Below are 21040 nucleotides of genomic sequence, written 5' to 3'. Positions count from 1 at the left end.
CACAAAAACAGCAAAATGTGGTTTTAAAGTACGACATAAACGTTTTAATCGTGATTGAGTCAGTTGCGCGCCCACGCCTTGACAGTTCCAAGAGACGACTTTCATATTGGTAGTTTTAGACCAACTAATTATTGTCGGTGTGTTACAAGAAATATAAATTTTATGAATTCTCTTGGAGTATCATAGATCTGTGTTAAAAAATTTCTTAAACGTACTTTATTTGTAAGGTAAATTAAAATAATTTTTTATGCTTTCCTAATTTTCTCCATATATATACATTTTAAATTTTAAATTTTTTACATTAATAGAAAAACATCTCAACCTTTGGCTCTTAGAAATTTTTGATGGAATATAAACTTTTTTTATAAAATTTCAATACTTTTAAAACGATGACTGTCTGTCCGATGATATAAGTAAGTTCAACTTCAAATAAACAATTAAATAAAAATCGCTTGGAATTCTTAAAAACTAGTTTTCAAATTCATGTGTAATGAAAAAAACGTAAACGCTATTTTGAGTTTACTGTCTAATTTTATTTCTAGGTAACTCAAACCTCTCAACTGTAAATCACTAAATCTCTTATTCTTATGGAATCAGATTTGGTGGGTTTGTAGCAATTTGGACTCGTAGGACATGATAAACAAGGAATTATATGGTGCTTGCTTGCTTCTTACGCTTCCAGAAGATGTGTTTGTTTGTTATCTCTCATTTCTTTCTCCAAGCGACCTTTGCAATCTATAGTCTTGTGCTGCAAAGGTCTTGGCTTGTCCAATGTGAAGTAGTAAAGGTTCTTCCTTTTATTTGAAAAGTCCAATGGCGAACCGGGACCTCTTTTTGCAAGGCGCTTTGTCAGTTACTTGTAGAGGTGGTGAAGTCTCTTGTTGGGATTTGGGTTCAGCAAAACAAGAGGTTTGGTTACGTGATGGCTGGTTTCTTCTCTGCTGTACTTGTAGGATGCCAGTTAATGCGCACAAGAGGTTGGTCCTTTGTGAATTCAAGAACAGATTTATGTGGTCACATGTGTTTAAGATCATTTGTAGAGTTGATGGCTCTACGAGCCAGGGATTTTTCCTCCATGAAAAAGATAAAGAAGGCAATTGTTTGTACCATGGTTTCATTATGAGCATTGAGAAGTTGTAATGTGCTTTTTACTAGAGGTGGAGACTGTTGGGATGCAATCCAAGTCCCACATCTGAAGTTTGAAAAGATTATCATTAATATATAAAGGGTTAGGGTCAATTTACTAATTGCCAATTGGTTTTTAGTTAGAAGCCCAAGATAAACCCAAATTTAACATGGTATCAGAGTCCAAAGTTAAAATTCTGGTGGACCTAGAAAAGTGGATACGGACATGCCTCTTGTTAACCCGAGTAATGGAGGCCCAATAAGGGGTTTATTATCGGTCCAAATGTGATCAGTTCGAGATGGAGTTATCATCTCGAGGAGGCGTGTTAATATTCCACATGTGGTCATTGGTTTGAAGGGGAGATTGTTGGGATGCAATCTAAGTCCCACATCTGAAGTTTGAAAAGATTATCATTAATATATAAAGGGTTAGAGTCAATCTACTAATTGCCAATTGGTTTTTAGTTAGAAGCCCAAGATAAACCTAAATTTAGACACGGCGAGAGAAGAGTTTGTGCAAAGAGATTTAGAGAAAGCAAAAGGTGTTATTGGGGGAAAGAAACATGGTAGGGTTTCCAATTAGGAAGGTCGCTTTCTGTGGGAATAAAATCTAAAGCTCTGTGGTAGTTTACGTTCTATATCTAAGTTGTCATTTTATCATCTGACCACTACAGCTACAAAATAATTTTTGTATTAATATTTTTTTTATCAGAGTTTATCATTTTAAATGTATTGTCCTGTAAAGATATTGTTATTTACTTGTTAACAACATGTAATTTCTATCTAGCTGACAAATTATTCTCCTTGTAGATTACAGAAATGGATCAATTAATCACTGATAGGAGTGATATAAATGAAAAAAATACGTCTAATATTTTTCGGAAAACTGCGACCAAGCAAAATTACATCAAAAAACAATTAATCAGAATTGCACTACAACAACAACCCATTGAAACAAAAGTAATTTCTTTGGAAAGCGGAGTCAAATTACCTAGAAGACAAAGGAAGCAAATTGCATGATCTTATTAACTCTTTTGTTAATTTCAAAAGCAAAGATCAAAGGTAAATTATATATCGTATTAACTTTTTGTTAATTCCAATAAGGGGAGTATTTGTCAATTATGTATTTTGCTTATACTTGAAGAATCATTAAGTATTCCTAAACCCACCCTACGTGTGGGTTTATTTGATATACCAAAATTTTTAATATTACAAAATTGCAAATTACTTGTAGAGAAAGTAATATGAACACATGTATAGCTAATAAAACATTTGTGCTTGTTATTGATCCTTCTTTTTAAAACCTCAAAAATTAACTCAAACAACATCAAATCAATATCTTGCGATGTCAACCCTTCTTCCTTTGACCCAAAAGATAATTTTACAGAAACAATATCAAATCATCTATAAAGTCATACATAAAAACATGTTTTAAAATTTTTTAGAGTTAAATATTAATAATACTTGAACTTCTTATAGAGTTTAAATATTTATAATATTTTAAACTTTCTATGGAGGTATTTATAATATTTTGAAACACCCTATAAAGTTTAAATATTTATAATATTTGAACTTTTAAAAAGTTTTAATAATTATAATATTTTAAACTTAAATTTTTTAAAAATTTGGACGCCTGATAAAGCAAGTTTTCCTGCTCATTCGTTGTTGGAAGCATATTAATCTTATGGTTCTGAACCATTGTCTAAAAAAATTCTAGCCGATGTGGGACGTTGTACATAGTTCTTTTATTTCCATAAATTTAAAATTCTGAAAATTTAGAAAATGTTAATGAATGACATGTCAAATCCTGATAGGTTGTTTAAAATAGTTCTTAATAATATTTAATTCTAAAATTTAGAAAATGTTAATGAGTGACATGTTAAATCCCGATAGGTTGTTTAAAATCCTATATGGACGTCTTAAGGAGCTTATAGCTTCTACTTTTATTTAGTATAGATTAACAATCTTTTTTGTTTATATTTATGTTGTTTCAGGGATTAAGTGGTAGACATGAGATGGATAGACATGAAATAAGCTTAATGGATGTTTACACAAGTTAAAATAGTTATCTCTACTTTATAAACAGTATACTCATTTTCAGTTTTTAAAGAAAATTATGAAATGTGAAAGATGTATTTGATTTATTTTCTATCATGTTAAAATAAGATTTTTTTATTATTAATTTATGTTTTTCTCAAAAAGATACAATGAAAATTCACTATATAAAAATATATTTAACTGGTTGATCAATGTATATTTGAGAAAATGTCATAATACCATTATAATTGTTATGACTTAAATTATCGACACAATTTTGTCACTGATTGAGACAACTTTCAGTCATGTCATGACTTAATCCATGACATTATTATGACGAGATAATTATGAATTTGTTACATTTTGTTTGTCCCAATAAATATCTAAAAATCACAAATGTGTGAAAAATATATTTCTCTCAAATAATTTTCACTATTTTTAACTGCATAATGATAATAAAACCGTCACAATTGTTGCAACTAATAATATTGACACCATTTTTTATAGCTAATAGAGACATTTTTCAGTAACGACTTAGTTCGTAATAATATTATGACAAGATGAATTTATGTAAAACAAATACGTCATAATATAGTATCCAAAAGATCACAAATTTGTAACAACTTTTTTTGTCTCAAACAAATGTCACAATGATTCCACTTTTTTTGTAGTTATATATATACATATATATGCAAAATTACCTTTTACCTTTCTCCCGATTTATTGAAGGTCCTCTATTTGGTATTGTAAGATAAGTATAATTAAGAAGTTACATATGTGTGAGATTTCTGGCAAAATATAGTCTTTTTCCCTTGAGCATTATTTAGTAGAAAATATCATAATGTTCCATTGGAAAAATTAATTTTCAATCATAACTAATGGTTTTCCAACAGAAAAGAATTATTTTCCAAAGAAAAATAATGTCAAAAAGATTTCTAACTTCAAAAGAAGTTGAAGGTTACATGTCAAAAAGGTTATAATTACTTTGTCATAATGTATTTTGGTGGGAGCAAATTTGGGGGAAAAAATTAGAATGTTTTTTTAATCTTCTAAATCTATAGGACTTTAGAATTTTTAAATATGGATGCATATCTTGTTTTAAACATAATTATACGCATGAAATCATGTCAGATTTAACTTAAACAACACTAACCAAATGAGTCATCAATCAAATGAACTTCGTTAGCACTACGGTGAGAGTAGTGACTCACGCATCTTTTCCAAATCTTTCAGAGGATCCTGTTCAAATAATTGTTCGATACATCATAATACACTTTGCAAGCCGTCACTAACTCGTTGATACCATTTTCAAATTTCATTGGTAAATTGAGGATTGAATGAAAAATTATTTTCTATTATTTATTCATGTGTGGTACAAGTTCTTACATAGTATAAATACATTTCATACTAAAGTAGATATATGTATAGAGTAATAAATTGAAATTAAATTTTATACGCAATTTTAAAAAAAAAATTAGATTCTAAATTTCACTTAATTTCATGAGAAAATTAAAGACTCTTCGTGGAAATAAAAATCTTTAATAAAGATATATATATATATATATATATATTAATAATATTCTGTAACATTAATAATCATTCCTATTGTACTTGGTGATGCGCCAAAAATTATTTTATTTCGATACTTTCATCATATTTTCCATTTTCAATAATTTCACGTTTATACTGTTTTTCTTTTTCTTTTGTAATTAACTTCGTCTATATTATTACCATTTGAATAGTTTAATTTGATTAACACTAACTAATACTAATTTCCTTTGTTTAGATAGTTAACACTAACAAAGTATGTCAAAAAAATTGGACTGATTTTTATCAATTAACAACTTATCAACAATTTTCTTTAAAAATATAGATCATATAATGACTCTTTTACGACCTACATTTTTAAAGAAAATGTTATAAAATTTTGCGGTCTTTGTAGACAAAATATGATAAAATAAATGAGTTATTATAAATATTATAAAACAGACCAAAGAGTTTCTCACTAAACATTAAACATGAGGGTATTAATGGGCAAGGTGGACCTGTATTTTTTTTTTTTTTGGTAAGAAATCGGGAGATAGCCTCTCGATCAATTTATTCAAACACTAAAGATATTACAAAAGAACCAAAGCAGAGCTCGATAAATCCTCCCTCAACAAGGGTTCAAGACACTCAGGAACACAATTAAAAACATGGAAACCTAACGGTAAAGTAAAAGCATAGTTCGCCAAACCGTCTACTAAACGGTTTGCCTCCCTATAAATATGTGTAACTCGGACATTCCAGTCCTTTGATAAGAAGCCATGACACAGACGTACCAGGAACGACAGAGGATGCGTCTCACAAATCCCTGTCTTAAGAAAACCCACTACCTGCTCTGAATCTACCTCCACCTCTAACCTCGCTATCTTCTTCTCCCAAGCAACGTAGAGGCCGTAATACACAACCCATAATTCTGCCAAGGTAGCGGAACAACGACCAATGTTCAAAACAAAGCCACTGCACCACTCACCCGCCTCATTGCGGATCACTCCTCCTGCTGTAGCCGGCCCTGGGTTTCCATGTGACACCCCATCCGTATTAACTTTATACCATCCACTCGGAGGACATAACCATCTAATCATTCTCTCACTTCTATCCACCCGTGACTTTAAACGAACCCCATACGCATCAACAACGACTTTGGCAGCATCTTTAAGGAACTGCACACGATCCCGCCATACCCTGTTCTCACCAAAGATATTTCCACACCTCCATTTCCATGCCCACCAGATAGTCATAGCAAACAGTGTAGTCCAAATCGTATTCTCCTGAGCTAGCTCTCCACTCAAGTTCCCAGCGATCCATTCCAAGAAGGACTGCTCAAAGAAAACTCTCTGCCTCCGGGCAGGAACTAGCCGCAACCATACACCTGACATGGCCGGACAGTCCCAAAGGACATGGATAATAGTCTCCAAGCCCCCTTTGGAAACTGAACATACCGATGTGTCACTCATATGACGATGAAGTCTTTCTGTGTTAGTCATTATAACCTGTTTAACAACCATCCAAACAAAAACACGCACTCGTTCTGGTACCCGGATGCTCCAAACCAGTGAGTAGAAGGTCTCCATATTCTGAGTCGGTGTCTCCACCTTTGTTAATAAACTATAGGCAGACTGAACAGTGAATTTTCCATCCCCAGATTCTCCCCAGGACAAACGATCCTTCGCTCATGTGACCTTGTCCACCACCACCGCAGCTAATTCTAACTTGAGATTCTCAGGAACATAGGGCACAAGATTTGCTTGTATCCATCCTACTCCATCACACCACATGTCGCATACTCTCACCATATCATACCCAACTGGGAGCTCACCTGATACCAGTTCCACAAGAGGTTTGTTCGTAAACCACCTTTCTGTCCATAACTTAACCTGAGTCCCATCTCCAACCACCCAACGAATCCCCTTGAAGACCACATCCCCCAGTCCAACACAAATACTTCTCCAGGTAGACGACCAGTAGCCCTTCTTCTTTAGCCAAGACAAATCTTGTACATTACCAACCTTATACTTTGCCCTCACCACGCGTGCCCATAAGCTTTTGTCATCGTGTAAGACTCTCCATCCCACCTTTGCAATCAAAGTCGTATTCATAACATTTGCTTTCTTAACACCCAGACCACTCTCACGTTTGGGGAGACACACTTGATCCCAGCCAATCAGATGCATCTTCTTCTTCTCCAAGGTCGAGCCCCATAAGAAATCTCTAGAGATCCGATCTAACCTATCCAGTATACTAACGGGCAGTTTAATCGTGGTCATTGTGTGGATTGGAATGGATGACAGCATAGCCTTCGTAAGTGTGAGTCTTCTTGCAAAGCTCAACATCCTACCCCTCCAGCCAGTCAAACGAGAGGAAACTCGCTCTACTACATCACCAAACGTATTCTTATTGATTCGCTTATGTAGGATAGGCATTCCCAAGTACTTACCTAGATTTCACGTTGAAGAAATTCCACTTTCAATGCTAATCATAGACCTCAATTCCCTTGAAACATTATCAGAGAAGAAAATATTGGACTTTTCCAAACTAACTTTTTGCCCTAAGGCAAGACAAAATCTCTCCAACACCTGTTTCACCACTCAGATTTGGGACACAGAGGCTTCCGCAAACAAGATCAAATCATCTGCAAAGAAGATATGCGATAAACTAGGCCCCCCATTGGACAGCCTGATCGGTTTCCATCTCTTATCCTCTATCGCAGCATCAATCAAGTGGCATAAACGCTCCATACACAACACAAACAGAAATGGAGACAGTGGATCACCTTGGCGAAGTCTTCTAGATGGTTTAAAAGGTTCAATCTTTTCACCATTCCAGAGTAGGTTCATTGATGGATCCTTTACGCACGTCATTATCCAACTAACCCAACAATCAGATAGACCCACAACTCCAAGCGTCCCATCAAGGAAATCCCACCTAATTCTGTCGTAAGCTTTTTCTAGATCAAGCTTTAACAACATCCAACCTTTCCTCCCTTTCTTATGCCTCATTGAATGTACCACCTCTTGGACCACCACAATATTATCCGAACTCAGGCGACCAGGAATGAAACTCGATTGCGCTGGACCAACCAAGGTAGACATAACACTCTTCAGTATCCCCACCATAGTCTTTGTAATGATCTTAAATAGCACATTGCAAAGACTTATTGGTTGAAACTGCACAATTCGCTCAGGTTTAACCACCTTTGGTAAAAGCACTACCAACGCATCATTCATGCCCTCAGGAAGTAGACCTGTCTGAAAAAATTCCAAAACAGTCTGCACTACCGACTCTCCAACCACGTCCCAGCATTGTTGGTAGAACACGGGTTGAAACCCATCAGGTCCCGGAGCCTTAAATTTTCTCATACTGCGAACTGCTAGCTCCACTTCCTCAGCACTAAAAGGTCTCTCTAAACCCTCCTGCTCCACTCGAGAAAAAGGTAAGAAACCCTCACAAGCAAGCTGCTCCCCTCCCAACTCAACATCAGCCAACGAGTACAACATCGTATAGTAGTCCACAGCAAGCTTCTCTAACTCCTGCCCATCCGAAATCCATCCTCCTGTATCATCCTACAACATATCAATTTTATTCCTCCTCCGACAGTCCGATCCCACAAAGCTGCCATCAAGTCTTTAAAACCAGGATGTTGGAGCCAAGCCGCTTCAAAATGAAACGGTCTTCTCCTAGCATTCATCGCAAGCACTGGACTTAACTGCACATATAATGGAGAATGGTCTGAAGCCAGAGATGGAAGATGAGAAACCACCGCATCTTGCCACTGTAAACGTGCTTGAGGGCAACAGAACACTCGATCAAGGCGTTTTGCCACAAAGGTATTCCCTACTCTCCCTCTCCTCCATGTATATTGATTACCCCTGAACCCCATGTCTATTAAAGACAGATCCTGTATCCATTCTCCAAACGCAAGCGAATCCGGAGAAAGCATACCATTCCCCCCTGTTCTTTCGTCCAGACGAACAATGGTGTTAAAATCACCTCCCATCACAAGCGGACCAGAGACTGAGTTAACGACCGCTCTTAATTTCTCCCACAGCCCACACCGTCGACTCACGGTAGGTGCTGCATACACCGCAATCAAATTCACCGACTCTGTCCCATTGACCACCAAAGCATGGATATATTGGTCCGATGATTCAACGATCGTGACCTCCCCAATACCCGATCTCCACAACAACCACAGACCACCACTCTGCCCATTTGCATCCACACGGAATACATTTTCGAATCCCAAACCTCGACAAATTTGTCCTGCTCTCTCACCTCCCGCATGAGTCTCGAACACAGCCAAGATATACGTTGGAAACTTATTCAGTAAATATCGTATCGATCTTCGAAAATTAGGTTTATTTGCCCCCGGCAATTCCACATCAAAATATTCATCATCGGAACACACAATTCAAAGGGAAACCCCGGGGCGACTCGTTATTGAGCACCAAGACTCGTCGCATCCACCACCAACCCATCTTCTGAGACCAAACTCATCTCGGTCGCAACATCCAGCCGAATAGGCATCGCCGTATCCTTCGCTCCCAGAGAATCACTCGTACCCTCCCCATGTCCTCCCACCCTCGAATCCGATGAAACCGACACGAATCCTCCTTCAGATCTCCCAACATTATCACTCACGATCCTCAGTCGTTTTTCAGTCACCGGCCAACCAGCTTCCTCTTTTGTTGGGCCAAAGACCAGTCCCTTAACGGGCCGTTTGATTTTCGATTGCTTAGGCTTTGAAACCAATTTCGCTGGCCTTTGCTCCACTCCCGCAAATATACCGGCCTTACCACGAGTAAACTAAACATTAAACATGAGGGTATTAATAGTTTGAAATTTAATATATAACGTTTTAGTTTGAGGGGACTTGGCGTTGTCTCTGAGTATTAGTTTCATTACCAAAGGATTCATAACCATTGCTTCACTGTACTATAACAATATATATTTTTATCTTTATTTAGAAGTATTACACTACACGTTACAAGCATATTGAGTGTAAATATCAATGATCTTCGATAATGAGAATATATTGGAAACATAGAAGACCGATGAGCTTCAAATCTGTTGTACGAATCTCCTATGATCTTCTACGCTCAGGGGCAAACACATTTGCGTGACAATTTATCAAATAAGCAAAATTTAGACATAAAACGACTGACTCGTTTTTTTCTTTTTTAATTAATAAATAATAAATATATAAATAATAATAATAATAAATACTTTATAACTAATGGTCCCATACCCACTAACCACCTAACCACAAACATACTAAACAGCGGAAATAATAAACAATACCAATATCTAATAATAAATGGTCATTATGTAAAACATAACAATTATCCAATACTCAAACAACAAGAAACATAGAACCAACAACCTAGCAATGTTCTAATGATCCAACTCTAGCAATCTAGCATTACAAGACAACAACCAAATCAAATCCCTAGAACATCCTCCTCTTCATTGTCTGGATTCCACGATCAAACTTTACCTTTACCTGCACCACAAACACAAATTGAGATGCATGAGTATTTAATAAACACTCATTAAGGCAATCCTTCAATCTACTGGGCTATACACACAAGCAATAGAGACATCTCCATCAACCAACAATCAACAACCAACAATCAACAACCAACAATAACAAACCAGGACTATGCATCGACCGACACCAGCTGGGGTTGCATCGATCGACACAAGCTTGCATCGACCGACACGCACGCTTGCATCGACCGACACGCACATGGCATCGACCAACGTTCCTAGGTCAAACGCCTCGCATTTGCATCGACTGACGCACAAAATGCATCGACCGATGCACGTGCCGAGCATCGTTTTTCCCCGAAGCTTCTCGCCGGATCTTCGTTCCAACAACCACAAAACTTGTTCCTAAGCCACACGAAAGCTTCACAACGTCCCATATAACATTTTAACAAGCCAAACAACACTTGAACAAGCAGATCAGAGAAATATCCAGCTTAGATAGGCCATGGTCATGCACTTACCTTTGCCAAGAAGATTCTGAACTTTAAACAAGCAAAACAGCGCTCCCAGGAAGCTCCTACAACGATCAAGGCTACAGATCTCTACAGGAACAACCTTAAATCTCCCAAAAACCTCAAGAACACCCAAGAACACTTTTTCTCCCTTTCTTTTCTCTCAAAAGCGGCCAAACACAACTAATGAGACAAAAACTCGAGTTAAGGGTTTTTCCCTAACCCAAAACGCAACGTTTAATTTAAACTCGTCCGCACAAAACCGACCTTACATCGGTTGATGCAACCCTTAAACCGGGATTCCGCTTCGCAGATGTTACAATTCTCCCCCATCAACATAGATTTGTCCTAAAATCTCGAATAACCATCAGCCAAGGACTCCCGTGCAACCGTCTCCACGGTGCATTCCTCCAACCGATCTATAAAAGGTCACCTCTAGACGATAGACTCACGTTCCAAGCATTATTTGCTCTCGACTTTTGGACTTTTCTTTACTCACAGGTCTTAACCTTGAGTTTTTATTGGCTCCTCATCAGGCCTAAGCCTGCATGCCATAATGTTGGTTCCTCATCGGGCCTAAGCCCGCATGCTATATTATATAAGGAAGTCCAATATTCATCTCTCGGGTTACCACCATACAGCGTGCCTCCAGATCGTCATCCGAAGTCGATATACCAACCATACCCTCAAGCCACAAAGTCTCAGGATATGGCGGTACTAGGAGAAATAATGTCCCCCCAAGAGTCGCGAGCAAACAATTCTGAACACGTCTGAGTCTTATCCCTAACCAGGTTTCCTTCTCGTGGCTCGCGTAAGACAACGTAATGTCCTACCAACCACATATCCCCTCACTAGAATACCTCATGACCACACAAGAATCATATACATGCCACATGGGCCGCCAAAAAGGCCAAACAAAATGTCCTAAACAGGAGCGCCACCAAGGCCAAAAGAATGTTCTAAACAGGACCGCCACCAAGGCCAAACAAATATCCTAAACAGGACCGCCACCAAATCCAAACAAAGGTCCTCAATAGGACCGTCACAAAGACCATTCGTCCCGAAGGACCGTCACGAAGACCACTCGTCCTGAAGGACCATCACGAAGACCACTTGTCCCGAAAGACCATCACGAAGACAATGCATCCCGAAGGATCGCCTCAACAGGCCACATGTCCCAAAGGATCGTCACGAAGACCACACATCCAGAAGGACCGTCTAAACAGGCACATTGGCTAAACAGCCCGCCACAAAGGCCACACAATTGGCTAAACAGCCCGCCACAAAGGCCACACAATGTCTCAAATGACCACCACACATGGCACAATGACTCAAAAGTCCGCCACGAAGGCCACAAAAGCCCCACCAAGGCTCACAACACCAAAAATGGACAAATTATAACTCACATAAAACTTTCCATTTTTAGACTTTCCACTTTTGGAAACTTCCCACTTTTAGAAATTTCTATTACAGGAAACTTTCCCTCAATACACCGATTCACAGAAATTTCGTACCCCGAACACCACCTCATCTTGTTAATTAGTCGCACAACCATCCACCCCTAAGCGACCAAGTAAACAAGAGAGATGGACTAGTATACTCCATTCCCGCTCCAGCCACGGATTACACCTGGGACCAGGTTAGACAAGTTCAAGTTGCGACCTGCTTCTCAAACCACTTCTTGAACCTTCCCTTCGTCCTCGCCTCTGGCTCCCAAGTCTGCTCCTCCACACCATCACAGTCCCAAAGGACTCTCATCAAAAGAACCTTCTTCTTCCGAAGTTCCTTGATCCTCCTCTCGAGAACCCTCACTGGTCTCGCCTCCAAAATCATGTTAGGCTGAAGATCCTCAGGAATCTTAGCCAACAACTGATCATCCTCACGGAGACACTTCCGCAACATAGACACATGGAAACCCTTGTGGAACGCACGCATAACCTCATGCAACTCCAGCCTATATGCTACCAGTCCCACCCGCTCAATCACTATGAACGGACCCATATACCTTGGACTCAACTTAGTCTCTAACAATGAACTGTTCCGACCCGCGACATGGCCATCTTGAGGTACACTCTGTCTCCCACCTGAAACTCAAGATCTCTCCTCCTCTTATTGGCATAACTCCTCTGCGATCCTGAGCTTCCTTCATGTTCAGCTTGAAAACCCGAATCTTCTCTGAGGTCTCCTGAACAAAACTAGCACCATACATGCTCCTCTCTCCCACTTGAGTCCAACATAATAGTGTATGACATGGCCTCCTATACAGAGCCTCATAAGGAGCCATCCCAATACTCGCCTGGTAACTATTGTTGTAAGCAAACTCTACCAGGTTCAGGTGATCTGCCCAATGGCCACCCCAATCCAACACACACATCCTCAGCAAATCCTCCAACGTCTGGATCATCCTCTCTGACTGTCCATCTGTCTGGAGATTATAAGTTGTACTCATATGCACCTTAGTGCCCATCTCTGCCTGAAATGTCCTCTAGAACACCAAAGTTAACTTAGAATCCTTATCAGACACAATACTCGCTGGCATCCCATGCAACCTGACTATCAACTTCACATATTTCTTAGCCAAGACCGCTGCTCCAACAGTCTTCTTAATGGCCAGAAAATGTGCCGACTTAGTCAACGGGTCCACAATGACCCAAATAGCATCAAAGGTCTGAAACACTGGCAGCCCTACCACGAAGTCCATCGTGATCATATCCCACTTCCACTCTGGAATGGGAAGACTCTTCAGTAACCTGCCTACAACTTGATGTTCAGCCTTCACTAGCTGGCAAACATCGCACCTCGCGACCCAACTAGCTACATCCTTCTTCATCCCAACTCAATGATAATACCTCTTGAGATCACGGTACATCTTGGTTGCTCCTGGATAAATAAAGAACTTGCTCGCATGAGCCTCCCTCAGGATCTCCTATCTCAACTCCTCATCCTTTGACACACAAATCCGCCCGTGAACCAAAATAGTACCATTATCTGAGACCTGATACTCTGAATCAACATCCTNAACAATGAACTGTTCCGACCCGCGACATGGCCATCTTGAGGTACACTCTGTCTCCCACCTGAAACTCAAGATCTCTCCTCCTCNTAGAAGATCTGCTCTATAAACCGCCTCTAAACCCAATGGTTCCTGAGAAACAGCACAGAACCTCAATGCACTAATCTCTCCTACCAGAGACTCCATGTCCTGCTCCTGAGCCGAAGCCACCCTCTTCCGACTCAAATCATCTGCAACCAAGTTAGCCTTACCAGGGTGATAGGCTATCTCCAAATCAGAATCCGCCACCAGCTCCATCCACCGCCTCTGCCTCAAGTTCAACTCAGGCTGAGTGAATATATACTTCAGGCTCTTATGATCTGTAAACACTTGTACCTTTGCACCATAAAGATAAGATCTCCAAATCTTCAGGGCAAAAACTACAGCAGCCATCTCCAATTCATGAGTAGGATAGTTGTCCTCATGTTTCTGCAACTGCCGCGAAGCGTAGGCAATCACTTTCCCATGCTGCATCAACACACATCCCAAATCAACTCTGGATGCATCTGTATAAACCACATAGAGTTGTACCTGATCTGGCAAAGCTAACACTGACGTAGTAGTCAGCATCTCCTTCAGGCTTGCAAAGCCCTCCTCGCACTCCTGCGACCAGACAAAAGGAACATCCTTCCTTGTCAACTTAATCATCGGTCGTGCTCTGCTCGCAACCCCCTGCACAAACCTCCTGTTGTAACCCGCCAACCCAATAAAACTCCTGATCTCGGTGGCATTCTGCGGTCTAGGCCAATCTCTGATAGTCTGAATCTTCTCCGGATCTACAGAAATTCCCTCTGCTGAAACAATATGATCCAGAAAACCCATCTCACGCTGCCAAAAACTGCACTTGCTCAACTTAGCAAATAACTGCTGCTCCCGCAGCTTCTCCAGAACTGCCCTCAAATGCACTGCATGCTCCTCAGGAATCTTAGAAAATACCAGGATGTCGTTGATGAAAATGATGATAACCCGACGCCAAGTCTATCTTGGAGAACCAAGTAGCACCTCTCAACTGATCCAACAACTCATCGATCCTGGGAAGAGGGCACTTGTTCTTCACAGTGACCCAGTTCAAACCCCTATAGTCAATACACAAGCGGAAACTTTCATCCTTCTTCTTCACGAATAACACTGGCGCTCCCCACGGTGATACACTAGGACAGATGAATCCCTTGTTCAACAAATCCTCTAGCTGCTTCTTCAGCTCTGCCATCTCTGCTGGATCCATTCTGTAAGGAGTCTTGGATAACGGCGTTGTCCCCGGTTCCAGTTCAATCGTGAAAGATCAGACCGAGATGGTGGTAACCCCTGCAACGACTGGAACACATCCTCGAACTCCTCAATAACCTGAATACCGCTAACCGTAGACTGCCCCACTGACTCTCTGGCATTGATATAGTAACCAAATAAGCCTCACGGCCTTTCTCGATCATATTCCCAACCTGCATGGCCGAGATCACGAGACTTCCTGAAGTCGGTCTAATCCCCTGAAAAACCAACTTCCTTCCTGGATGCTCAAACTCCACTCTACCCCTATGGCAATCCAGATGAACCATATGCTGATGTAGCCAATCCATTCCGAGAATAACATCATACAACTCCACTGGACTAATAAGCAAATCCGCTTGGCAATTCTCCATAGCAAATCATCAATACGAGCGTAATAAAACAAACAAGTACCATACGTTCGCATATTCTGATTCACCACATCCAATGCTTTGCAAGCCTCTAACTCAACCCACTTCACTTATTTCCCCCAACAAGCTTACAAAAACCTTGAAACTAGCAACCCTGTCCATCTCCAATAAACTTCATCCACTATCGTCGCAACGATGAGTTTATTCTGCCATGAAGGTTTCTCATGAACTTATGTACCTGGCTAGCTTACCCTTGCCGGCTTATATCTGCTGCAGCTCCCCTTCCCGGGACTCCAGCACCACCAGCCACACAATCCTGGCGCATCAGCTACACATTCATGACCGCACTGGTCATAGAACCCTGGCCCACCGGCCAACACAACTAAAATCCAAGATTAAACCACCATCAACTCTCGAGGTCTACATTTCGTCGTTATGTTTATACTCACGTCCTAGGCATTGCTTGCTCCCAACTCCTCAACCCTTAGGTTGCAACCTTCAAGCCATACTGATCTCACTCTTAGACCAGCGTCTTAGAGTTATACCGTCTCACTCTTGGATCACAATCCTCAAGATCTCGGTATCAGGGGAACTACTCATCCCCTCTGCCACTCTCGGAGCCCCAGTCCCTCGAGCTATCGGTATTCAAGGGAATCACCATCCAATCAGGAGCAATAACTAAACGACTATAAACATCTCCCGGCCAAAAGTACCTCATGTAGTTCGAGTATAACACTGCAATGTTATACCTGCCCACTGAAGTTCCAATATCCAACTGGATTACCCACCAAACAGAGAAATATATATTCCAACTGCATATCTCTCCTGATAAGCTTGCGACCCTTTGACGTGCCTCCTCGTGGAACTCTGGACCACACACTCACTAGCCTCGGGAACCTGCCCAACCACGACCATGACAATGCCTAAATCCACGACCAACAACTCAAACACCCTTAACCACTGCTCTTCCGAACAGAGGCTAACAAGCATAAAAAAAAAAAAAAACCAAAACCACACAAAGAAACATAACATACCGTGGAATCTCATTGAAGGCTCGAAGAGGATGTTCTAGGACTCCATGCCACACAAAATTGACTAACTCACATAATTAACCTAAAGTCTTCAGTTTTTTTTAATTAATAAATAATAAATATGTAAATAATAATAATAATAAAAACTCTACAACTAGTGGTCCCATACCCACAAGCCACCTAACCACAAACACACCAAACAGCGGAAATAATAAACAATACAAATATCCAATAAATATCCAATAATAAATGGCCAGTATGTAAAACATAACAATTATCCAATACTCAAACAACAAGAAACATAGAATCAGCAACCTAGCAATGTTCTAATGACCCAACTCTAGCAACCAAGCAATGTTAGACAACAACCAAATCGAGTCCCTAGAACATCGTCCTCTTCATTGCCTGGATTCCACGATCACACTTTGCCTTTACCTGCACCACAAACACAAATTGAGATGCATGAGTACTTAATAAACACTCAGTAAGGCAATCCTCCCATCTAGTTGGCTATACACACAAGCAATAAAGACATCTCTAACCATCAACCAACAATCAACAACCAACAATAACAAACCAGGACTATGCATCGACCAACACCAACATTGCATCGACCAACACCAGCTGGGGTTGCATCGACCAACACAAGCTTGCATCGACCGACACGCACACTGCATCGACCAATGCATGCTCGACATAGCACGAAAACCCTAATCGCATCGACAGACGCCTCCACATGGCATCGACCGACGTTCCTAGATCAAATGCGTCGTCCTAGCATTTGCATCGACCAACGCACAAAGTGCATCGACCGATGCACTTGCTGAGCATCGTTTTTCCCCGAAACTTCTCGCCGGATCTTCGTTCCTACAACAACAAAACTCGATCCCAAGCCACAAGAAAGCTTCACAAAGTCCCTTATAACATTTTAACAAGCCAAACAACACATAAACAAGCAGATCAGAGAAATCTCCAGCTTAGATAAGCCATGGTCATGCACTTACCTTTGCCAAGAAGATTTTGAACCTTAAACAAGCAAAACAACGCTCCTAGGAAGCTCCTACAACGATCCCAGCTACAGATCTCTACAGGAACAACCTCAAATCTCCCAAAAACCTCAAGAACACCCAAAAATACTTTTTCTCGCTTTCTTTTCTCTCAAAAGCGGCCAAACACGACTAATGAGACAAAAACTCGAGTTAAGGATTTTTCTCTAACCCAAAATGCAGCGTTTAACTTAAACTCGTACACATATGCCTTTCCTTAAGAGATCTCCAAGGTCAAGTCTTTGCAGTGTCATCACAACTTTAGTTGCTTTCCAAACAAACATGAGAAGACCTTTAGATGTCACAAAAAGGGTACCAGGTTTGTAACCAGGATACCGGAAACCATAACCCTTCGCAGTACCTTCTCCTTCGTAAGAATTCTCAAATTCTTCTCCATTTGTTTTGAAAGGAAAAAGCTCAAAGGAACGCGAATCAATCTTTATAACAAACATTGCAGATCCATTCGGATGCATTCCGTAGTGAGTTCCTTCTAGTATTTTTGTCCATATAAGAAGCCTATCAGTACCATCTTGAGACTGTTCATAAGAGAGCATCAGTAGAAAAAGAGCCTTTCCGGGTTTATCTTCGGTAAATGTTCCCGGTGGCCAACCAAAAGTTCCTCCCCACAAGCTTGCATACTCTTTACTAGCGATGGGATTCTTAACTGGTAGCTTATAAAGGGCAAAGCAGGTTTCGTCCATATTTGGCCAACCTTGGTAAGAAGACAGCTTAATTTTGGAAGCTTTGACACTAAGACCTAGTGAATCACCAAAGCTAAGAAATCTTTGGAGATTCCAAGGTCTAGTCTCACTTCTTGAAGAAGACGTGTTCTTCGAAGAACTAGACTTCCCAAGAATTTTCTTTATATTACTTCTGAAACACCTACTTAATCTCTTCTTTTGTGTACCCTATATCTGTTAGTTTAAGCGGAAGTAAAGATAGAATTGTAAGAGTGAAGAGAGTTTGATGAGTGAAGAACAAAGAGAATAATGGGAGAATGATATTCCATTAGTATGTTTATTACAGTGTCGGCTACAACCTTTAAATAGGAGAACAAACTAGGGCTACACACTTTTGAATTGACAAATAGGTGATAGAGACATAAAGAGAGAGATAGAGAAGATCCCAATGGTGATAGCGACCGGTCATGGTCTCCTAGGACGAAGCCAACCCGTGATCATGTTCCCACTTTTCCCTTAATGGCTACAATAGGAATTCTAGATCCTTCTCTTGGGCCTTAAGAGAACTAGGCCTCTTCTCTCTTCCATATGTCTTGATAGAACTCGGCCATATCGAATACTCGTACGGACATGACTAAGTCCCAAGGTGGTTCATGATCAATAATATCTGATTCCCACCGTCCATGTTGCCAAATATCAACATCAAAACCAAGTTGCTTCCACGATTTGTCTATGTCTACCTGATTTGGATTACTTATACACTCATCCTCCAGGTTCATGTGATTCCAATCACCACCAAACTTATGCATATTAAGGAGCATGGTTCTGTGTTCCAACAACACCGCTTCATCATCTTTCGACGTAGGAAATAACCTCTCACTTGATAGATCAGGACCATCAGGTACATGTATACCAACAGTGCTTGTCACTATGTGAAGCAAATTCCTTCTATAACTNGGTGGCCAACCAAAAGTTCCTCCCCACAAGCTTGCATACTCTTTACTAGCGATGGGATTCTTAACTGGTAGCTTATAAAGGGCAAAGCAGGTTTCGTCCATATTTGGCCAACCTTGGTAAGAAGACAGCTTAATTTTGGAAGCTTTGACACNTTAAAAGCACATTACAACTCTTCTCAATACCCAAAACGAAACCAGGGTGCAAGCAGCAGTTGAGTTTTCCGTCTCTTCCATGGAGGAAAAACTTGGCAGAGCCATCAAAACCACAGATAACCTNTTCCCAAGAATTTTCTTTATATTACTTCTGAAACACCTACTTAATCTCTTCTTTTGTGTACCCTATATCTGTTAGTTTAAGCGGAAGTAAAGATAGAATTGTAAGAGTGAAGAGAGTTTGATGAGTGAAGAACAAAGAGAATAATGGGAGAATGATATTCCATTAGTATGTTTATTACAGTGTCGGCTACAACCTTTAAATAGGAGAACAAACTAGGGCTACACACTTTTGAATTGACAAATAGGTGATAGAGACATAAAGAGAGAGATAGAGAAGATCCCAATGGTGATAGCGACCGGTCATGGTCTCCTAGGACGAAGCCAACCCGTGATCATGTTCCCACTTTTCCCTTAATGGCTACAATAGGAATTCTAGATCCTTCTCTTGGGCCTTAAGAGAACTAGGCCTCTTCTCTCTTCCATATGTCTTGATAGAACTCGGCCATATCGAATACTCGTACGGACATGACTAAGTCCCAAGGTGGTTCATGATCAATAATATCTGATTCCCACCGTCCATGTTGCCAAATATCAACATCAAAACCAAGTTGCTTCCACGATTTGTCTATGTCTACCTGATTTGGATTACTTATACACTCATCCTCCAGGTTCATGTGATTCCAATCACCACCAAACTTATGCATATTAAGGAGCATGGTTCTGTGTTCCAACAACACCGCTTCATCATCTTTCGACGTAGGAAATAACCTCTCACTTGATAGATCAGGACCATCAGGTACATGTATACCAACAGTGCTTGTCACTATGTGAAGCAAATTCCTTCTATAACTAAAAGGTAGATTACGAAATGGAAACCGAACCTCTGTCTCTCCCAACAACACAGTCTCCTCTCGCCTAGGCTCAACCTCAATTAAAAGCACATTACAACTCTTCTCAATACCCAAAACGAAACCAGGGTGCAAGCAGCAGTTGAGTTTTCCGTCTCTTCCATGGAGGAAAAACTTGGCAGAGCCATCAAAACCACAGATAACCTCAAAAACGGGTGACCACATAACACAAGCCTCCTCAATTCCTAAAGGACCAACCTGTTGTAGAATAATCCGGCACCCGACTACAGATAAGAAACCAGGCATCACATAAACAACATTCCCAAGTTCAGGGTTTTGGTGAACCCAAATCCCAACAAGAGGCATCACCACATTAACAAGAAACCTACAAAGCGCCTTGTAAGAAGAGATCTCAACTCGCCATTGGACAATTTCAGATAAAGGAAGAACCTTTGCAACATCACATTGCACAAACCAGATATTCTCTGAATCCACAACCTCACAGACACTTTTGCAGCATAAGCTTAGATTTCAAATGTCTCTTGGAGAAACAAAACGTGCGATAATAGCAATTACATCTTCTGGAACAGACAGTAGCAAGCAAGGACCAAATGATTCTGACCCTAAATCTTCGTTCCTCATCTATTATCACAAATCAAGTTGGCAAAAAAATTACTATAGAGCTAATCCCAAAATATATGTTGAACATTCTCTATATAAAAGAGACAATTTTTGGTCATGACTTAATTCGTAACAATATTATGACCAAAAAAAATTAAGAATTTGTTACATTTTTTTCCCCAAAAAGTATCTAAAAACTCACAATATATGACAAATATTTTTGTCTCNTGGCTACAATAGGAATTCTAGA

General features: G+C 40.1%; 1 protein-coding gene and 1 pseudogene across 1 annotated transcript; one reads left to right on the top strand and one right to left on the bottom strand.

The window, feature by feature from the left end:
* On the top strand, positions 634-1196 carry LOC109127353 (putative F-box protein At5g39470). The gene is given in 4 exon segments (XM_019231960.1): positions 634-744; positions 746-787; positions 866-977; positions 1156-1196. Coding segments are annotated over 4 exon segments (306 nt in total).
* On the bottom strand, positions 9788-20811 carry LOC104724301 (annotated as a pseudogene).

Source organism: Camelina sativa, chromosome 11, assembly GCF_000633955.1.
Source record: "Camelina sativa cultivar DH55 chromosome 11, Cs, whole genome shotgun sequence".
Lineage (NCBI taxonomy): Eukaryota > Viridiplantae > Streptophyta > Magnoliopsida > Brassicales > Brassicaceae > Camelina > Camelina sativa.
Note: the sequence above shows the minus strand (reverse complement) of the source record. Positions and strands in the feature narration are given on the sequence as shown.